This window comes from Lepidochelys kempii, chromosome 3, assembly GCF_965140285.1.
Source record: "Lepidochelys kempii isolate rLepKem1 chromosome 3, rLepKem1.hap1, whole genome shotgun sequence".
Lineage (NCBI taxonomy): Eukaryota > Metazoa > Chordata > Testudines > Cheloniidae > Lepidochelys > Lepidochelys kempii.
In genome coordinates this window covers 16938886-16955097 of record NC_136382.1, presented here as the reverse complement: position 1 = coordinate 16955097, position 16212 = coordinate 16938886, and the positions used below count along the sequence as shown (strand labels likewise).

The following is a 16212-nucleotide window of genomic DNA, read 5'->3' as shown; positions in this document are numbered from 1 at the left end:
CCTTCATGCCCTGGGAGATTTTGACAAAGGTTTTGGCATTTCGAAAACTGGAACGGAGTTCTGATAGCACGGATTCCTCTCCCCATACAGCGATCAGATCCTGTACCTCCCGTTCGGTCCATGCTGGAGCTCTTTTGCGATTCTGGGACTCCATCATGGTCACCTGTGCTGATGAGCTCTGCATGGTCACGCTGATGAGCTCTGCAGCTTGCCACGCTGGCCAAACAGGAAATGAGATTCAAAAGTTTGCTGTTCTTTTCCTGTCTACCTGGCCAGTGCATCTGAGTTGAGAGTGCTGTCCAGAGCGGTCACAGTGGAGCACTCTGGGATAGCTCCCGGAGGCCAATACCATCGAATTGTGTCCACAGTACCCCAAATTCGAGCCGGCAAGACCGATTTAAGCGCTAATCCACTTGTCAGGGGTGGAGTAAGGAAATAGATTTTAAGAGCCCTTTAAGTCGAAATAAAGGGCTTCATCGTGTGGATGGGTTCAAGTTTACATCGATTTAACGCTGCTAAATTCGACCTAAAGTCCTAGTGTAGACCAGGGCTTAGAGCCTAGATCTCGAACTAATCCGGCTCTGGATCTACACTGGTTACTGTGGTTAACACCTGTAGTGCCCAAGTAGTCTTCTTACAAAATCTTTGGAAAGTTCAAGGCTATCAGGATACAAGAAGTATTGTAACCAGCTGCCCTGGTTTTGATTATATTTAACCCCCAAGATTTTGACCTGTACTATGACAATCCCTAATTCGGTGTGAGAACCATGGTGTGTCTAGTCTACACTAGTGACAAAGTATTGGAACAAACACTGTTAATCATGGCTGGCACCCTGTTAAACTTAATACCATTAAAACTGAGTCCTGCATGCACACTTCAGGAAGACATAGCCCAATAAACTGCACTATTGGTGTTAACAATGTTCTTGGCATTGTACAGGGCACAAATACAGCCCTTGCCCCAAAGAGCTTAACATTTCAACAGTAGCCACACAGACTGAACGCATCCAGAAATCAGAGGTGGGGAAAACGTGGATTTTTAAATGGCTCTTTTTGAGGGATGAGGGTGTTGAGCTGGAGGACTAAGAGCGAGGGTGTTTGGAATTGCGCACAGTCTCTGTCATCTCTCTGGCTCTTATGTGCAGGAGAGGGGTGTGAAGATTTTGTATGCGTCTTCCTGGCACTTTTTAAATTTTTTTCAAAATGGCCAGTCTTTTATTTCAAACCAGGAAAATTATGGAAGAGTGGTAAGAGGAAGAAGCCAATTGTTTGTCTTTCAATAGACACAGCAGAAGTCTCCCTTTTGGCTGGCTGTCCAGTTAATGGTAGCAGTTAACTGAATGAAAAAGACCTTTCAGAATTAAAATCCCTCCCCTTAATAAACTTTTAACACTGTAGCTTGGAGGAGTGGTGTGAAGTTCCTCTGTTGATAAAAATGAGCTTGGAGCTCTGAAGAGGGTTCGGAAGAGAATCGCAATATAAATGTCTTCCTCCTTTGAAATTCTGTACGGGAACTTAATCCAATGTACACTCCCACCCCCTGTGCCCCAAGCAGTGATCAAAACTGCTAAGCTGTGGACATTGTGACCCCCACTGGTGCAGATAATCTGGAAACTTTAATTTAGAGGGCTGATTGTAAAATAGACCAAATCTGGTGCCAGTTGAACATGTACACCATTTATTGGGGTGTATCTTCCTCGTGTGCATGGAGGGCTTATTAGGTTTAATGGGAGTTAAGTGCTTTGAGAGATTATTAATTGCAGTCTGGCTGGCACTGCAGTGTCTTGTTCCTCCCACCTGCTGTGCCTTCTGTTCCTTCTGGTAAGATCATGCCTGCTTGCAGTGAGCGCCTGCTGAGGCATGTCTCCTCTGCTGTACTGTGTGCAGAGTATGTCCTCCCTCACAGCTTGGAACTGACTGGGCTCTCATCAGTTTCATTCAGGTCATCCCCTCCTCTGGGGCTGTGGAATCTTAGTGGTGAGGGGATCATAGAATAGAATATCAGGGTTGGAAGGGATCTCAGGAGGTCATCTAGTCCAAACCAATCCCCAATGTTTGCCCTAGATCACTAAATGGCCCCCTCAAGGATTGAACTCACAACCCTGGGTTTTTAGCAGGCCAATGCTCAAACCACTGAGCTATCCCTCCGCAAGGAAGCAGGAAAACAGCAACCCCATCCTAAATGTAAATCCCTCCTCTCTTATGCAGTGAAATCTGCGCTGTCACCTGACCCAATGACCGCAAAGTCTCAGTCTCTAAGATTTTCTCCATTGACTAGAGCCAGCTGCTAAATTTGGCCAGGAAATTACAGTTGTGTGTGTTAGGCAAGAAAACTTTTGCTTAACCAAACTACAGGTAGCTGTTTCTTCATTGGCATTAGGCAATTAGCCAGTATAATGCACTGTTTAATTAAAACTTCCCATCAGGCTTCTTCTTAATCATCAGGTCCCAACATTTAATTTCCCTCATTGTAGTTTAATAACGAAAACAATGCAAGTGCTGTTCTGATTCCAGTGAGCCAGATTCATCTGTTAGCGCTTGTTCATGAGCTGCATATAAATTTTAAACCCATTATGCTGTCTGAAGGTCTCTGTAAGGTGAAGAGACAGCAGAAAGAATCTTGATGCGTTCCTTAACGAAGCACCCACAACAAGACTCCCGCCGAGGGAATGCGGGGAGTGCAACACATGTCTTTTAGGGGCAAAAATCCAAACAGCTATTGTGTCGAAACGTGTTCCTTGACTGTTCCCTTCCATGAGGGGGCTGCAAATGCACGTTTGAGGTCACTTGAGTCCTCAGACATCCCAGTATGAATTGCCGCTTTGTACAAATGTGAATTGAATTTAGCTGAGCCCAGTGTTTTTCTTAACTTCGAGAGCCCTCCATTTCTATAAGTTAAGGTATTCAGTGAGTCATATGGGCCTGGCTGTCATAGAATTACCCTTGATGTAAGAGACCGTGGCAGTTTGCTGACATGCACAGAAAACTGAAAGGTTCATTGCATGAGGTGGACCGGATAATCTTTCTAGCTAGAGTTAAGAGCCCTGAAGTAGTAGTTTTTCTTGCACTTGTCGGGTGAATTTGTCTGTCCCACCATGTGCTTCTAAAAGCTATTGCTAAATTTAAGGAATAATCCAAAGGGGTGATGCAAAGTTAAAATGAGTAGAAGTCCAGCACCATTTGCTAAATTCCCCACCTAGCAAATCTAAGTCTTCTGTAACTCTGGAGACACCGGTGATGTGCCAATATTGTTATACCAATAAAATAAAAACCAGCAGGCTCTTATTAAAGGGGAAAAGGCAAAATGCCACATTTATTATGAATACAGAAAGAATTATAGTAAGCAGTTAGTTATAGCTATAACATTCCATTCAATTTCATATTTATTCACACACACACACACACGTTCTGCAAGGTTATCATAGTTACCAGCCTTAGAGTTGCTCATGCCAAGCCACTGGCCAGGTGGCTTGGACACGAGGAGGGAGCAGGGCCTTGTCAGATGCTCATCTGATGCTCCTGGAAGTTGGTTTGCAGAATCAGACCCCAAAGTTCTCACTTTCTAGAGTCCATTTTTATAGGCATTTCTTCCTATGCCAGTCTATGGGAATTGCTTCATCATGCTGTTGCTGAATCAATCAGCAGATGGCACATTCCTGACGTCTCCATGCTACCAGATGTTATCTTGTTCTTCAGTTCTCCCATTCTTGAGGCGGTTGGGTGGATTCCAGTCTGCCCTCCAGGAGTCCTTTGGTTATTTCCACTTGACGCCTTCTTCAGCTGATGGACACTGGATTCTTAGGCTGGCACCTCCCTGATCATTCAGTTATTATCCACACCAAGCATCCATCCACATACATTCTCTATCTCTATTTTAATCACAATTGTTAACAAAGCGAGATGAATACAACAAAAGGGCGGGGAGTCTCTGGGTGCTGTTTCTGTTGTTACAGAGTATTGTTTTGAGTCTCTCTCTGTGTGAGTAGTTGTTATTACAAAGAATTGCTTTGAGAACAGACTGTCTTAGAATGTACTAACACAATTAACAGCTTGCAAGTTTCACACAGAGGGAAAGAAACAGTATCCAAAACCAAGGGACCTCTTAATTAGTAATACCCAGGAATTTAAACTATGAGGAATCAAACTCAATTGTGATTTTAGTACAGAACTTCTTTAATATGATCCAACAATATGATAAATTCTGGGATACCATTAATAAACCAGGAAGAGCTGGCAGTCATCACGAATGGGAAAGAATTGACAGTTTCATCTGAATGTTGCCCAATGGAGGTAGGTGGGAGGAGAGGGCAAGGATGTTCAGGTACAGGGCTCAATGTTTCTCTTCTGGTTTTACAGTTCACCTTCGAGGTGGTTCAGGCATAGGTTGGTCTTCCCTCTATATTTAAGATCACTGAACTTCAGACGCTGCTGGCTGAGTCGCTCAGGTACCATGATGAGTGCTCTAGAAGGGGCTATAAATGAATGAGCATAAGTACATTTATATTATTCACGGATGTTAATACATAAAGATCAGTTCAGCTGGCTGATAAGTTATTGTGAAGATGATCTAGTACTACAGTGTAATAAAGCCAATGCAAACATTTTCAGCCAAAATAAAGAACCAGCTGTAAAAATACAGGCTGTAGGGATGCTGTCAGCAGATGGTTGTTGGCTGAAGGTCCTCACAGCTGTCTTTAGGAAACAAGTCCTGTGTATTTCAGCAAGCCATTTTAAGTGCCTTCTAGGGCTTTTTAAAAATTGTTGCCTCTCTGTTCCCAGCTAGGAACTAATCCATCGTGTCTGGGGCAGCAAGCTTGAAGCTATCTGTTTTGCCTTGGTGCCAGTTCCCATTGCCACAACGTTTAGGGACTGAACAGACATAGCGGGAGGTGCAGTCACTCAAGTCCTTGGAGCCTGGAAGTTAGAGCCTGGAATAGCAGAAAAGTGGAAGATAGAAGTTTTACATTGCAAAAAAACTAGCTGCAGTAACTTAGAAAAATTGGTGCAATTTAATCCTGTTTCGTTGCAGAGGGTAACTGATTCGTCAAAGCCATTAGTTGGTTTCAGTGTGAAAACCAAATGTGTAACTGCTTTAGTGAGGTAACTGCGGGTCAGTGGTAGTGAATGCCTTTCTGATTAGACATGCAAAAAGAAAAGGAGGACTTGTGGCACCTTAGAGACTAACCAATTTATTTGAGCATGAGCTTTCGTGAGCTACAGCTCACTTCATCAGATGTTTACCGTGGAAACTGCAGCAGACTTTATATACACACAGAAATCATGAAACAATACCTCCTCCCACCCCACTGTCCTGCTGGTAATAGCTTATCTAAAGTGATCAACAGGTGGGCCATTTCCAGCACAAATCCAGGTTTTCTCACCCTCCACCCCCCCACACAAATTCACTCTCCTGCTGGTGCTAGCCCATCCAAAGTGACAACTCTTTACATAATCAAGTCGGGCTATTTCCTGCATAGATCAAGGTTTTCTCACATCCCCCCCACCCCCATACACACACAAACTCACTCTCCTGCTGGTAATAGCTCATCTAAACTGACCATTCTCCAGGTTTAAATCCAAGTTAAACCAGAACATCTGGGGGGGGGGGTAGAAAAAAACAAGAGGAAACAGGCTACCTTGCATAATGACTTAGCCACTCCCAGTCTCTATTTAAGCCTAAATTAATAGTATCCAATTTGCAAATGAATTCCAATTCAGCAGTTTCTCGCTGGAGTCTGGATTTGAAGTTTTTTTGTTTTAAGATAGCGACCTTCATGTCTGTGATTGCGTGACCAGAGAGATTGAAGTGTTCTCCGACTGGTTTATGAATGTTATAATTCTTGACATCTGATTTGTGTCCATTTATTCTTTTACGTAGAGACTGTCCAGTTTGACCAATGTACATGGCAGAGGGGCATTGCTGGCACATGATGGCATAGATCACATTGGTGGATGTGCAGGTGAACGAGCCTCTGATAGTGTGGCTGATGTTATTAGGCCCTGTGATGGTGTCCCCTGAATAGATATGTGGGCACAATTGGCAACGGGCTTTGTTGCAAGGATAAGTTCCTGGGTTAGTGGTTCTGTTGTGTGGTATGTGGTTGTTGGTGAGTATTTGCTTCAGGTTGCGGGGCTGTCTGTAGGCAAGGACTGGCCTGTCTCCCAAGACTTGTGAGAGTGTTGGGTCATCCTTTAGGATAGGTTGTAGATCCTTAATAATGCGTTGGAGGGGTTTTAGTTGGGGGCTGAAGGTGACGGCTAGTGGTGTTCTGTTATTTTCTTTGTTAGGCCTGTCCTGTAGTAGGTAACTTCTGGGAACTCTTCTGGCTCTATCAATCTGTTTCTTTACTTCTGCAGGTGGGTATTGTAGTTGTAAGAAAGCTTGACAGAGATCTTGTAGGTGTTTGTCTCTGTCTGAGGGGTTGGAGCAAATGCGGTTGTATCGCAGAGCTTGGCTGTAGACGATGGATCGTGTGGTGTGGTCAGGGTGAAAGCTGGAGGCATGCAGGTAGGAATAGCGGTCAGTAGGTTTACGGTATAGGGTGGTGTTTATGTGGCCATTGTTTATTAGCACTGTAGTGTCCAGGAAGTGGATCTCTTGTGTGGACTGGACCAGGCTGAGGTTGGTGGTGGGATGGAAATTGTTGAAATCATGGTGGAATTCCTCAAGGGCTTCTTTTCCATGGGTCCAGATGATGAAGATGTCATCAATATAGCGCAAGTAGAGTAGGGGCTTTAGGGGACGAGAGCTGAGGAAGCGTTGTTCTAAATCAGCCATAAAAATGTTGGCATACTGTGGGGCCATGCGGGTACCCATAGCAGTGCCGCTGATCTGAAGGTATACATTGTCCCCAAATGTGAAATAGTTATGGGTAAGGACAAAGTCACAAAGTTCAGCCACCAGGTTAGCCGTGACATTATCGGGGATAGTGTTCTTGACGGCTTGTAGTCCATCTTTGTGTGGAATGTTGGTGTAGAGGGCTTCTACATCCATAGTAGCCAGGATGGTGTTATCAGGAAGATCACCGATGGATTGAAGTTTCCTCAGGAAGTCAGTGGTGTCTCGAAGGTAGCTGGGAGTGCTGGTAGCGTAGGGCCTGAGGAGGGAGTCTACATAGCCAGACAATCCTGCTGTCAGGAGAGTGAATTTGTGTGGGGGGGTGGAGGGTGAGAAAACCTGGATTTGTGCTGGAAATGGCCCACCTGTTGATCACTTTAGATAAGCTATTACCAGCAGGACAGTGGGGTGGGAGGAGGTATTGTTTCATGATTTCTGTGTGTATATAAAGTCTGCTGCAGTTTCCACGGTAAACATCTGATGAAGTGAGCTGTAGCTCACGAAAGCTCATGCTCAAATAAATTGGTTAGTCTCTAAGGTGCCACAAGTCCTCCTTTTCTTTTTGCGAATACAGACTAACACGGCTGTTCCTCTGAAACCTGATTAGACATGGTGATTCCCAGTGTAGTGAGAGAGCTCGTTTGCCTCCTCTGCGCTTTACAGATATTTGCTTCTATCATCATTAGACTCTTACTACAATAACTAATGTGAGGCTCCCCTGTAGAATGGTAAAAGGGAACGAGAAAACAGAGCAGTTCCATAGTACCTTCTGTCTAAGCATCCATAAACTCTAACCAATTGTGAGTAGGTTGTATTGTCCCCCTTTTTTCCACAAATGGGGTAGCCCAGGCATAGAAGCTGTCTTGGCCAGGGTTGCGCAGGAAGGCTGGGAATAGAATCTAGATCTCCAGAATCCCAGACCAGTGTTTTCTCTCCCGCCACCCCACTCTCCTGCTGGTAATAGCTCATCTTAAGTGATCACTCTCCTTACAATGTATATTTTTTCATGGTCTGTGTGTATGTAAAATCTCCTCCCTGTACTTTCCACTTTATGCATCCGATGAAGTGAGCTGTAGCTCACGAAAGGTTATGCTCAAGTAAATTGGTTAGTCTCTAAGGTGCCACAAGTACTCCTTTTCTTTTTGCGAATACAGACTAACACGGCTGCTACTCTGAAACCTTACCCAGGAGACTATTTATGATCAGTTGGGCACAGATTCTAGGAGTGTGTTCACTCTCCAGGGAGCCCATGGTGCTGGATAAATTGTATACGGGGAATTGTTTTTCCAGCTTCTGAAACATAGCTACCCATGGGGCAGTGCTCAGCTGGATGCAACACCATGAACCCAGCTTAGGTCAGGAAGTGGACGGCACCTTTCTAGACTAGTGCTTTAAAAATAAATATTGCAAGCAGGTTCATGCAAGTTACTCAGTCTATTAATAGTTCTCCAAAGCAGTGTTTTACTCTCCTCCTAAACGCTGTCACTCCACTCTGCTTTCTTTCCCTCACTGTTTAAACATTAACTACACATCCCAGAATCCTGTGTACTTCGCTTATTAAGTAAACAGTGTGTTCAGAACAGGTCAGGCTCTGAGGATTTTTACATTCTAGAAAACCACCCTTTCATGAATGCTTTAGCAGCTGTTTGTGATTTATTTGGTGTTTAGTGTTAGGAGGCATTAAGTTTTCAACATCTCTGATCCTTTCAGTCTTGTCTCTTCATGCCCCTTGTTCTTCAGACCTCTCTTGTGGGTAAAAATAGGCTTGCACCTGGGTATTGAGCAGGCAAATTGCATGTTTTGGAAGAGTTAGCCCCACTGTCAAATTATTTTTAAAGGTAAAATCCCTATCCTGTAGGATGCTGTGTTGGAAACATCCAGGTTTACTAGACCAATTCTCAACTGAGAAAAAGAATGCCAGTAAAGAACAGTAGTCTAAAAAAAAAACCAAACACACAATTTTGTACTCTCCATTAAAATGCCCTGCATGATTCTGCACGATTTGTTCACAAGATTTAATCAATCACCACTGTAAATATATTGCAAAACATGTTGAAGTAGAACAATCCCCTGTCTCCTGCTGAAAGAAGTCCTTTTATTACAGTGGAACAGGACTGAAAGTTAATTTCATGAATTGATGGAAGTGAGGTGGGCGGATCAATGGACATTTGTAGGCGGTAAATGCTTTGCACACGCAGAATGTAGAATTACATTCATGTGAATCACAGTACTAAAGATCAGTGCAGAGTTCCTGAGAACCGCACAGTGTGTACAAGTACCTCTTTGTTAGGTGCATAAGACATTTGTATGAATGTGAGGGAGTGACTGCAGTTGTCATATGTCTTAGGGGGTCAGTCTGCAGAGCTAATACCAGAAACCTTTTACCATTTCCAGCATATGCAGAGGGCTGAGTGGAGCAAGCTTCCTTCTTCTAATACAACACCTAAAATGCCTAGCAGAGCTGGGCTGCGTTAAACAATCTGACAGCATGTGAACATTGTTCCATACTTCCTTTGTATACTAGAGAGTGGGGTTCGGGTGTGGCTATGAAATGCTATTGGGCTACCAATGCTAAGAAGTTGCCTTAATATGATTCTAAATCTATACCTTGAGCCTTTATTATTTATCTAGTGGAATAGTTAAATGGGCTTCATTGCTTGTGTATCTAGCTAGTCCATGGAATATAAATTGCCTTGCATGTGGTATTATGCTCCCTATTCTCTATTCGTGTGCGCAAGTTAAATAAAACTGGCTCCATCTGGAAATTGGGCTTTCTGCTACCAAGTGAAATGAGTCAAGATATGGGACTTGGGACCAAAAGAACTGAGTATGAACAGTCCTAGTCCTTCCTGGGATATTCTGGTTCTCAACAGTGCTGTTGCCTAAATCTCGCTCTCAATACCTATAGGTTTAGATGAAGGAAAATGGGAGTCCAGAAATGCTGCGTACAGTTCTGGTGTCCACATCTAAAAAGGATGTTGATAAATTGGAGAGCATGCAAAAAAAGAGCTATACACATTATTTGAGGACTGGATAAAATGCTTTCCGGTGTGATGTCAGGAGCTCAATATATTTAGCTTATGAAAAAGATTGAGAAGTGATTTGATTAGTGTATAAGCATCTTTACAGGGAGAAAATACTGGTTACTCAAGGCCTCTTTAATCTAGCAGAGAATGGCATAACAAGAACTGATGACTGGAAGTAGACATTCAAATTAGAAATAAGCACACTCAGGTTGATTAACCATTGGAATGACCTACCCACAGAAGTAGGTTGATGTCTTCGGACCAAGGCTGGATGTCTTTCTGGAAGATACGCCTTAGCCAAACACAAGTTATTGTGCTCAATAAGAGAGATAACTGTCTGGAATTTTAATGGCCTGTGCTCCAAAGGAGGTCAGACGGCTGATCATTTAATGGTCCCTTCTGGCTTTAAGGTCTGTGAGTAAGCCCATAGTGGAGTTAAATACAGTGTAACTTTTAGAGCAGGTGTATGTATTTTTGGGGAGGAGACACAGTTTGGCCAAATAAATGACTAATTTAAAATGTGATTAACTCTGAAAAGTAGCTGAAAATTGCACTTCATTTAATGAAAATATCTTCAGCTCTAGGAGCGGGAGCTAGATTCTCGTCTGGTGCGTCAGCAACAGAACTGTTCAGGGTGTTCCATTAAGTTACACTTGTGCAACCCCATTGAGTGCTCTGTGGTCATAGAGGTATAGCTGTGGGTCTCCATTCTGCTATGCAACACTAAGTGGCCAGTGGTTTCCAGTGAATAATTCCCCCCAGTTAGTGGGAATTTGTGCTGACAATAGCACCAGCTCCTACACAAGTCCCTTCCAAACCTGCCATAAGAAGACACGGTGGGTTGGGGTATGAGGGAGTGTGGCAGAATTGAGCTCAGCTATTCCTGAACCCACTATTGTGGTACATGGAGTCTCTGACCAGAGCTGGTTGGCCCTGAATGGGGGAGCTACAACCTGCTCCCTGCAGCTGCTGCTCTCCAGTACATCAGCCCAGCTTAGCCATAGTGAGAAACTGGGGCCTGTATGTTTACTTTGGAGCTGTGGAATCCTGACTCTTGGTATCAGCAAGCCATCTTGGGCTTTTCTCTCTCTCTTTCCGTTAACCATGCAAAGGAATGAAAAGAACATGAAGATAAGCTATAGTGACTCACCTTTGAATATGTATATGGGATACTAAATGGCCAGTATATTTTTAATTGCTTTTAACACAAGTACTTGGACTTGGACACGCTCTGGGACACACATGTAAGTACACCAAATACTGGTAACGGTTTTCCACCACATAAGAACGGCAATACTGGGTCAGACCAATGGTTCATCTAGCCCAGTATCCTGTCTTTCGACAGTGGCTAATGTCAGGTGCCCAAGGGCGAATGAACAGAACAGGCAATCATCAAGTGATCCATCTCCTGTCGCCCATTCCTAGCTTCTGGCAAACAGAGGCTAGGGACACTTAGGACGTGGGGTTGCATCTCTGACCGTCTTGGCTAATAGCCATTGATGGACCTATCGTCCATGAACTTATCTATTTTTTTTTTTAACCTCATTATAGTTTTGGCCTTCACAACATCCCCTAACGACGAGTTCCACGTTAACTGTGCATTGTGTGAAGTACTTCCTTTTGTTTGTTTTATATCTGCTGCTTATTAATTTAATTGGGTGACCCCTGGTTCTTGTGTTATGTGAAGTAGTAAATAACACTTCCTTACTCGTTTTTTCCACACCATCATTTTATAGACCTCTGTCATATCCCCCGTTAGTCCTCTCTTTTCCAAGCTGAAAAATCCCAGTCTTTTTATCTCTCCTCATACAGAAGCTGTTCCATATCCCTACTCATTTTTGTTGCCCTTTTCTGTACCTTTCCAATTCTAATATATCTTTCTGGAGATGGGGTGACTAGAAGTGGATGCAGTATTTAAGGTGTGGGGGTACCATGGATTTATATAGTAGTAGTAGGATATTGTCTGTCTTATCTATCCCTTTCCTAATGGTTCCAAATATTGTTAGCTTTTTTGACTGCCGCTGCACATTGAGTGGATGTTTTCAGAGAACTATCCACAGTGACTCCAAGAGCTCTTACTTGAGTGGTAACAGTTAATTTAGACCCCATCATTTTGAACTCTCTGCTTTGTTCCCTATTTACTGGGACAGTAGGATGTAGGGAGAGAAATTCCTTTGAGAACAGGCCATTCACGTTAGGCACTTTCAGTTTTCCTTGTGGAGAAGTCAATCAGAATATTGTGAACCCTGTTAAAAGGTGAGAGCTATTACGTGTTTACTCTAAATTCCACTGAGAAGGGGCTAGAGTCTACCTATAAAGTTACAATATTAATGTCCTGGCCTCTGTCCCTGTTTGGTAAGTTGAGATGCAAATGGTTCTGAATATGAACTTTGCTTTAGGTTTTGCGTAACAAATCATAATCAACTTTTGTCTTCACAGCTAGAACCTGACAAACTGGCCCTTCCAGTGAGCCCTGGCCCACTCGGTCCCGTTGCCAGTCCAAATCTGAAACTTCCTGATGCCACCATCCTCCCCGTGGAACAGTCTCCTTGCGAGAAGAACAAGGGCTTCTTTGTCGATGAATCTGAACCTCTTCTGCGCTGTGATTCGACTTCCAGCAGCTCCTCTCCACTCAGCCGAACAGGCTCTTTTATTACCAAAGGTACCCAAGTCAGCATGCTAGTCTGCATGTTTAAATGTGTTTTCAGAACAATATAAAAGGTGGAAAGTGCTAATGTCTGACCATAGGAAGGGTTACTGCTTCTTTGCTGCATCCAGTAAAACTAGGAAGCCAGGATATGTGGAGAAGAAATTAGTGAGTTATTGGGAGTATGTTGTCACTAGAATAAATTCAATTTGAGTATCAATTGGAGAGACTATTATGAGTTGACAGTATAGGCACTTGATATGGGGATTCAGGTACCAGATCCCTTTGTTGTAGACATGGTATAAAGACCTGAGTAGAAAGGACAAAGTGCTTTAAAGGGACACTCAACCTAAAAATCACTCTTTTGTCAAATTTTGTCTACTATTGCTATACATAACATCTAAGATCTCTCAGATTGGAGATGGCTTTTTAGGGTCTTCATGGCTACTGATCGAATTCCCATTAAAGGAAAATGCCCATTGACACTATATGGTGTTTCACCGGGTCCAACTTTACAGTTGATTTTTACTGTATTCCCTGGGTATTCAGTCAATGAATTTTCTTCCCTTTGTAAAGGTTTTTAACACATGGGGGGGGGGGGGGGGTTAAATAGGAAAACGTGGCTATAAAACGACAAGAATTGGCAGGTCATACCTGAATTTATTTTAAATTTGCTGTCTTTGAAACAGACTAGGTTTCAACATGGTAATTTTCCTTGGAGATTTTTTTTTTATTATTATTCCCATGACACTTGCCTCTTTCCTAGTCAGTATTAGGAGATCTGATGTCTGAGAGATCCCAAGGAAGGGAGACCTTCTTGCTTGAGCCTCTTCCTTGTTGCATTAATTCCAGGTCGTACATTTTCTTTTTTTAAACCAACTTCCTTTAAGGTAACTTGTAATTTGAAGCATGACTCATTGGAACCTAACCCAATCATCTACACTTGAGGACACAAAGTAATCTGACCCATTAAAACGACTGAAACCAACAGAATGTAGCACTCCCTGGCTTTTGGCCTCTCTTCTTTCCCTGTGATTTTCAATATTTGTAATTCAGCATTAGCAAATATGCTCTGGGGAACCATGCTGCTGTGGCAGAGGTTTGGATTGGGTGACTCAATAGGCTTTCTCCATCTCTAGTTTCTGTGACTAACACCCACCCACATTTTTCACGTTCTTTGCAAGTTGTGACCTGCTTCCTAGAGGCAGGGAATGGGGAGTGAGGTCTCCAAGGTGTGAATTTATTTGTTTGTCTCCTGTCTGGGAGAATGCTCTTCCAGGAAATGGTGCCTTAACCATCAGTCCCTTCTTCCCTTCACAGAAAAGAAAGACACAGTGTTGCGTCAGGTGCGGTTGGACCCTTGTGACCTGCAACCCATCTTTGACGATATGCTTCACATCCTAACTCCTGAGGAGCTCCATGTGATTGAAGAGATTCCACAGGCAGAGGATAAGCTGGACAGGCTATTTGAAATTGCTGGAGTCAAGAGCCAGGAAGCCAGCCAAACACTGCTGGACTCTGTCTATAGTCATCTTCCCGATCTATTGTAGACAATGGCCACCACGCACTCTGAATCTTGCTAATACTAGCTTGGCACTCATTAAAGATGAGTGACAATATGCAGGCTGTTTTTTTGTAGAATACATGGCCAGTATTTTCTTCAAGGTCTCTCTCTCATTTGTGGAAGGGGCAGTTTGCAAACATTGCCCCTTTCATGCTTAACTTTCACAATTAAAATCTTTGTTCCCTCTGTCCCCTTCTGAATTATTTTTCTGTTTTCATTCCAGTCAGTCATTTTATGCACTTTAAAACATGTCATTAACGAAAGACCACAAATCCGGTGTAACTTACACATTGAATCTGGAATAGTTCTTAACTCATTTTAGTTTTTGTCATATCTGTCTTATTCCAAAGTAGCTTTCCTCTTCACAAACCTTTTTTTCCCCTTGTCCCCTCTGCTCCTTGGTGGAAAATAGGAAAACATGAGAATTGAGTTTCATCTGTTACTCTCTAATGCAACTAGCTTTTATTTTTTTTCTTGAGCTGACTTTTTTTAAATGTACTATTGTATGGTTCATTTTCCTTGCGGAGATTTTACTAGCACAGTTATTTATTGTATGGTTTTCACCTGGACAATGCATAAAATGCTTGATTACTTGTGCTCCTTTAAGCTAAAGCAGAAATGTTTTAAAGAAAATAAATGGCTTAATTCCTCCAGCCTTCAAGACTATAACAAAGTCACTTGGCCTGCAGCTGAATGTACCACACGCAACAAGAAGTATCTTGCCTTGCAACTTAAGAGATAAGCAGGCCCTGAATAAATCATCTCAGTCAGCACTGGTGCTGAACTGTGGAAGGTGAGGGAGAGCCCTGGCGGTGACACTCTCCTTGTGATCATAAAACTTCCTGAGCTATGCTTTTACAGTTCTCTCTTGTTTGTTTGGAGTTTTTTTTATACAGGTGTTGACTAATAGGTAAGGTTCCAAAGACCTTACCTGGTCTTAGTGGTCTCTTAAATCACACTTCACTTTTTATTAAAAAAAAAAAAAAAAAAAAAAGCAAAACCAGAATGGTCTGATTATATTTGCAACTGTTATGCTCCCATAATGAACAGTCTGTAATATGTTCAGCTTGAAGAACTATAATACAAGGATGGCATTTGCTACCTTGGGATGGGGTGAGGTTGAGGGGAGGGGAGGTTCTGATATGGAAAAATTGCCTTCCAGTGTACTAATTTATTAATAAATACTAGATGTTTGTTACTTGACATGCTTCTGTGTTAACTTCTGTGATGCTTCGCTCTGTGGGCTGGATGTCTCCAAATCACTGCTATAAATAAGATGATTGGAATCTGTTTCAGTAAGCCCTAGTTTTGATGTGGGGCATTTGAACTAGTTCTAAGATGTAGTCTGGTTTGAAGTTCTGCATACGTGGTCTAGGTATAATGGGTGATTGTCTTAAGTGAAATTGTTACATTAAATTCATACCCAAGAAAGCTCATACTTTCTCTTCATTTGTGTTGATGGTTTTGGATATGTGGACTGCCACAGAGGTGAGGCATGGTGCCTTGTGCCACACTTTCCTCTTGAACAAGCATCTAGCCAAGGTGATCTGTGCCGCCAGGTTAGGCTGCTGCACCTCTGTTTACCTGAGACTGAACATAACTTGCCACCACTAGAAGGCTGAGTCTGGTGCAGTACACGTAGTAAACAACAAAGGCAGAGGTGAACACATCTCACCTTGGTAAAATGTTGCATTCTTTTTTGTTCCCAGCATGTTTGCGGGAGGAGACTTCTCACTGAGTTACCCCTCAATTGTGGGAGATTTTTCATGTTGGTTTCTGGCTAGTGGGTGGCTACATTTTTTCAAAAGCTGAATCAAGCCATGTTAAGGAACTCTAGTGTATGGACCCCAGGGTAGCTAGGGGTGTACTAGGAGAGCCCAGGATTCAGTTAGAGGAGACAGGCTTAGTAGATATTAAAGTAAAATGGAGCTATAATTATCACCTAAACTAGGTGTTCAGTATATACGTGGAGTACTTTGAAAGCAGACTATCTGAGGACTTTCCCACAGTAAGATGAATGCTGGAAAACTGGGAATCTTTCCTTTCCAGTGATATAAACCTCCCTATTTTTCCTAACCTGATGAGCATAAGCCTGTCCGAAGTGCAGGACTGGATATTTCCCAGCTCAACCAGTAGA

The 16212-nt window shown here is 42.9% G+C and overlaps 1 protein-coding gene across 1 annotated transcript in view; it reads left to right on the top strand.

Annotated features, from left to right (window-relative positions):
- TNFRSF21 (TNF receptor superfamily member 21) overlaps positions 1 to 15278 on the top strand; it is a 68979-nt gene extending 53701 nt beyond the window's left edge. The window contains exons 5-6 of the mRNA XM_073335809.2: positions 12304 to 12526; positions 13832 to 15278. Of these exons, the coding sequence (XP_073191910.2) occupies positions 12304 to 12526; positions 13832 to 14061 (453 nt within the window). The 3' untranslated portion in view covers positions 14062 to 15278. The remainder of the gene's footprint in view (positions 1 to 12303; positions 12527 to 13831) is intronic.
- Positions 15279 to 16212: the final 934 nt, after the last annotated feature.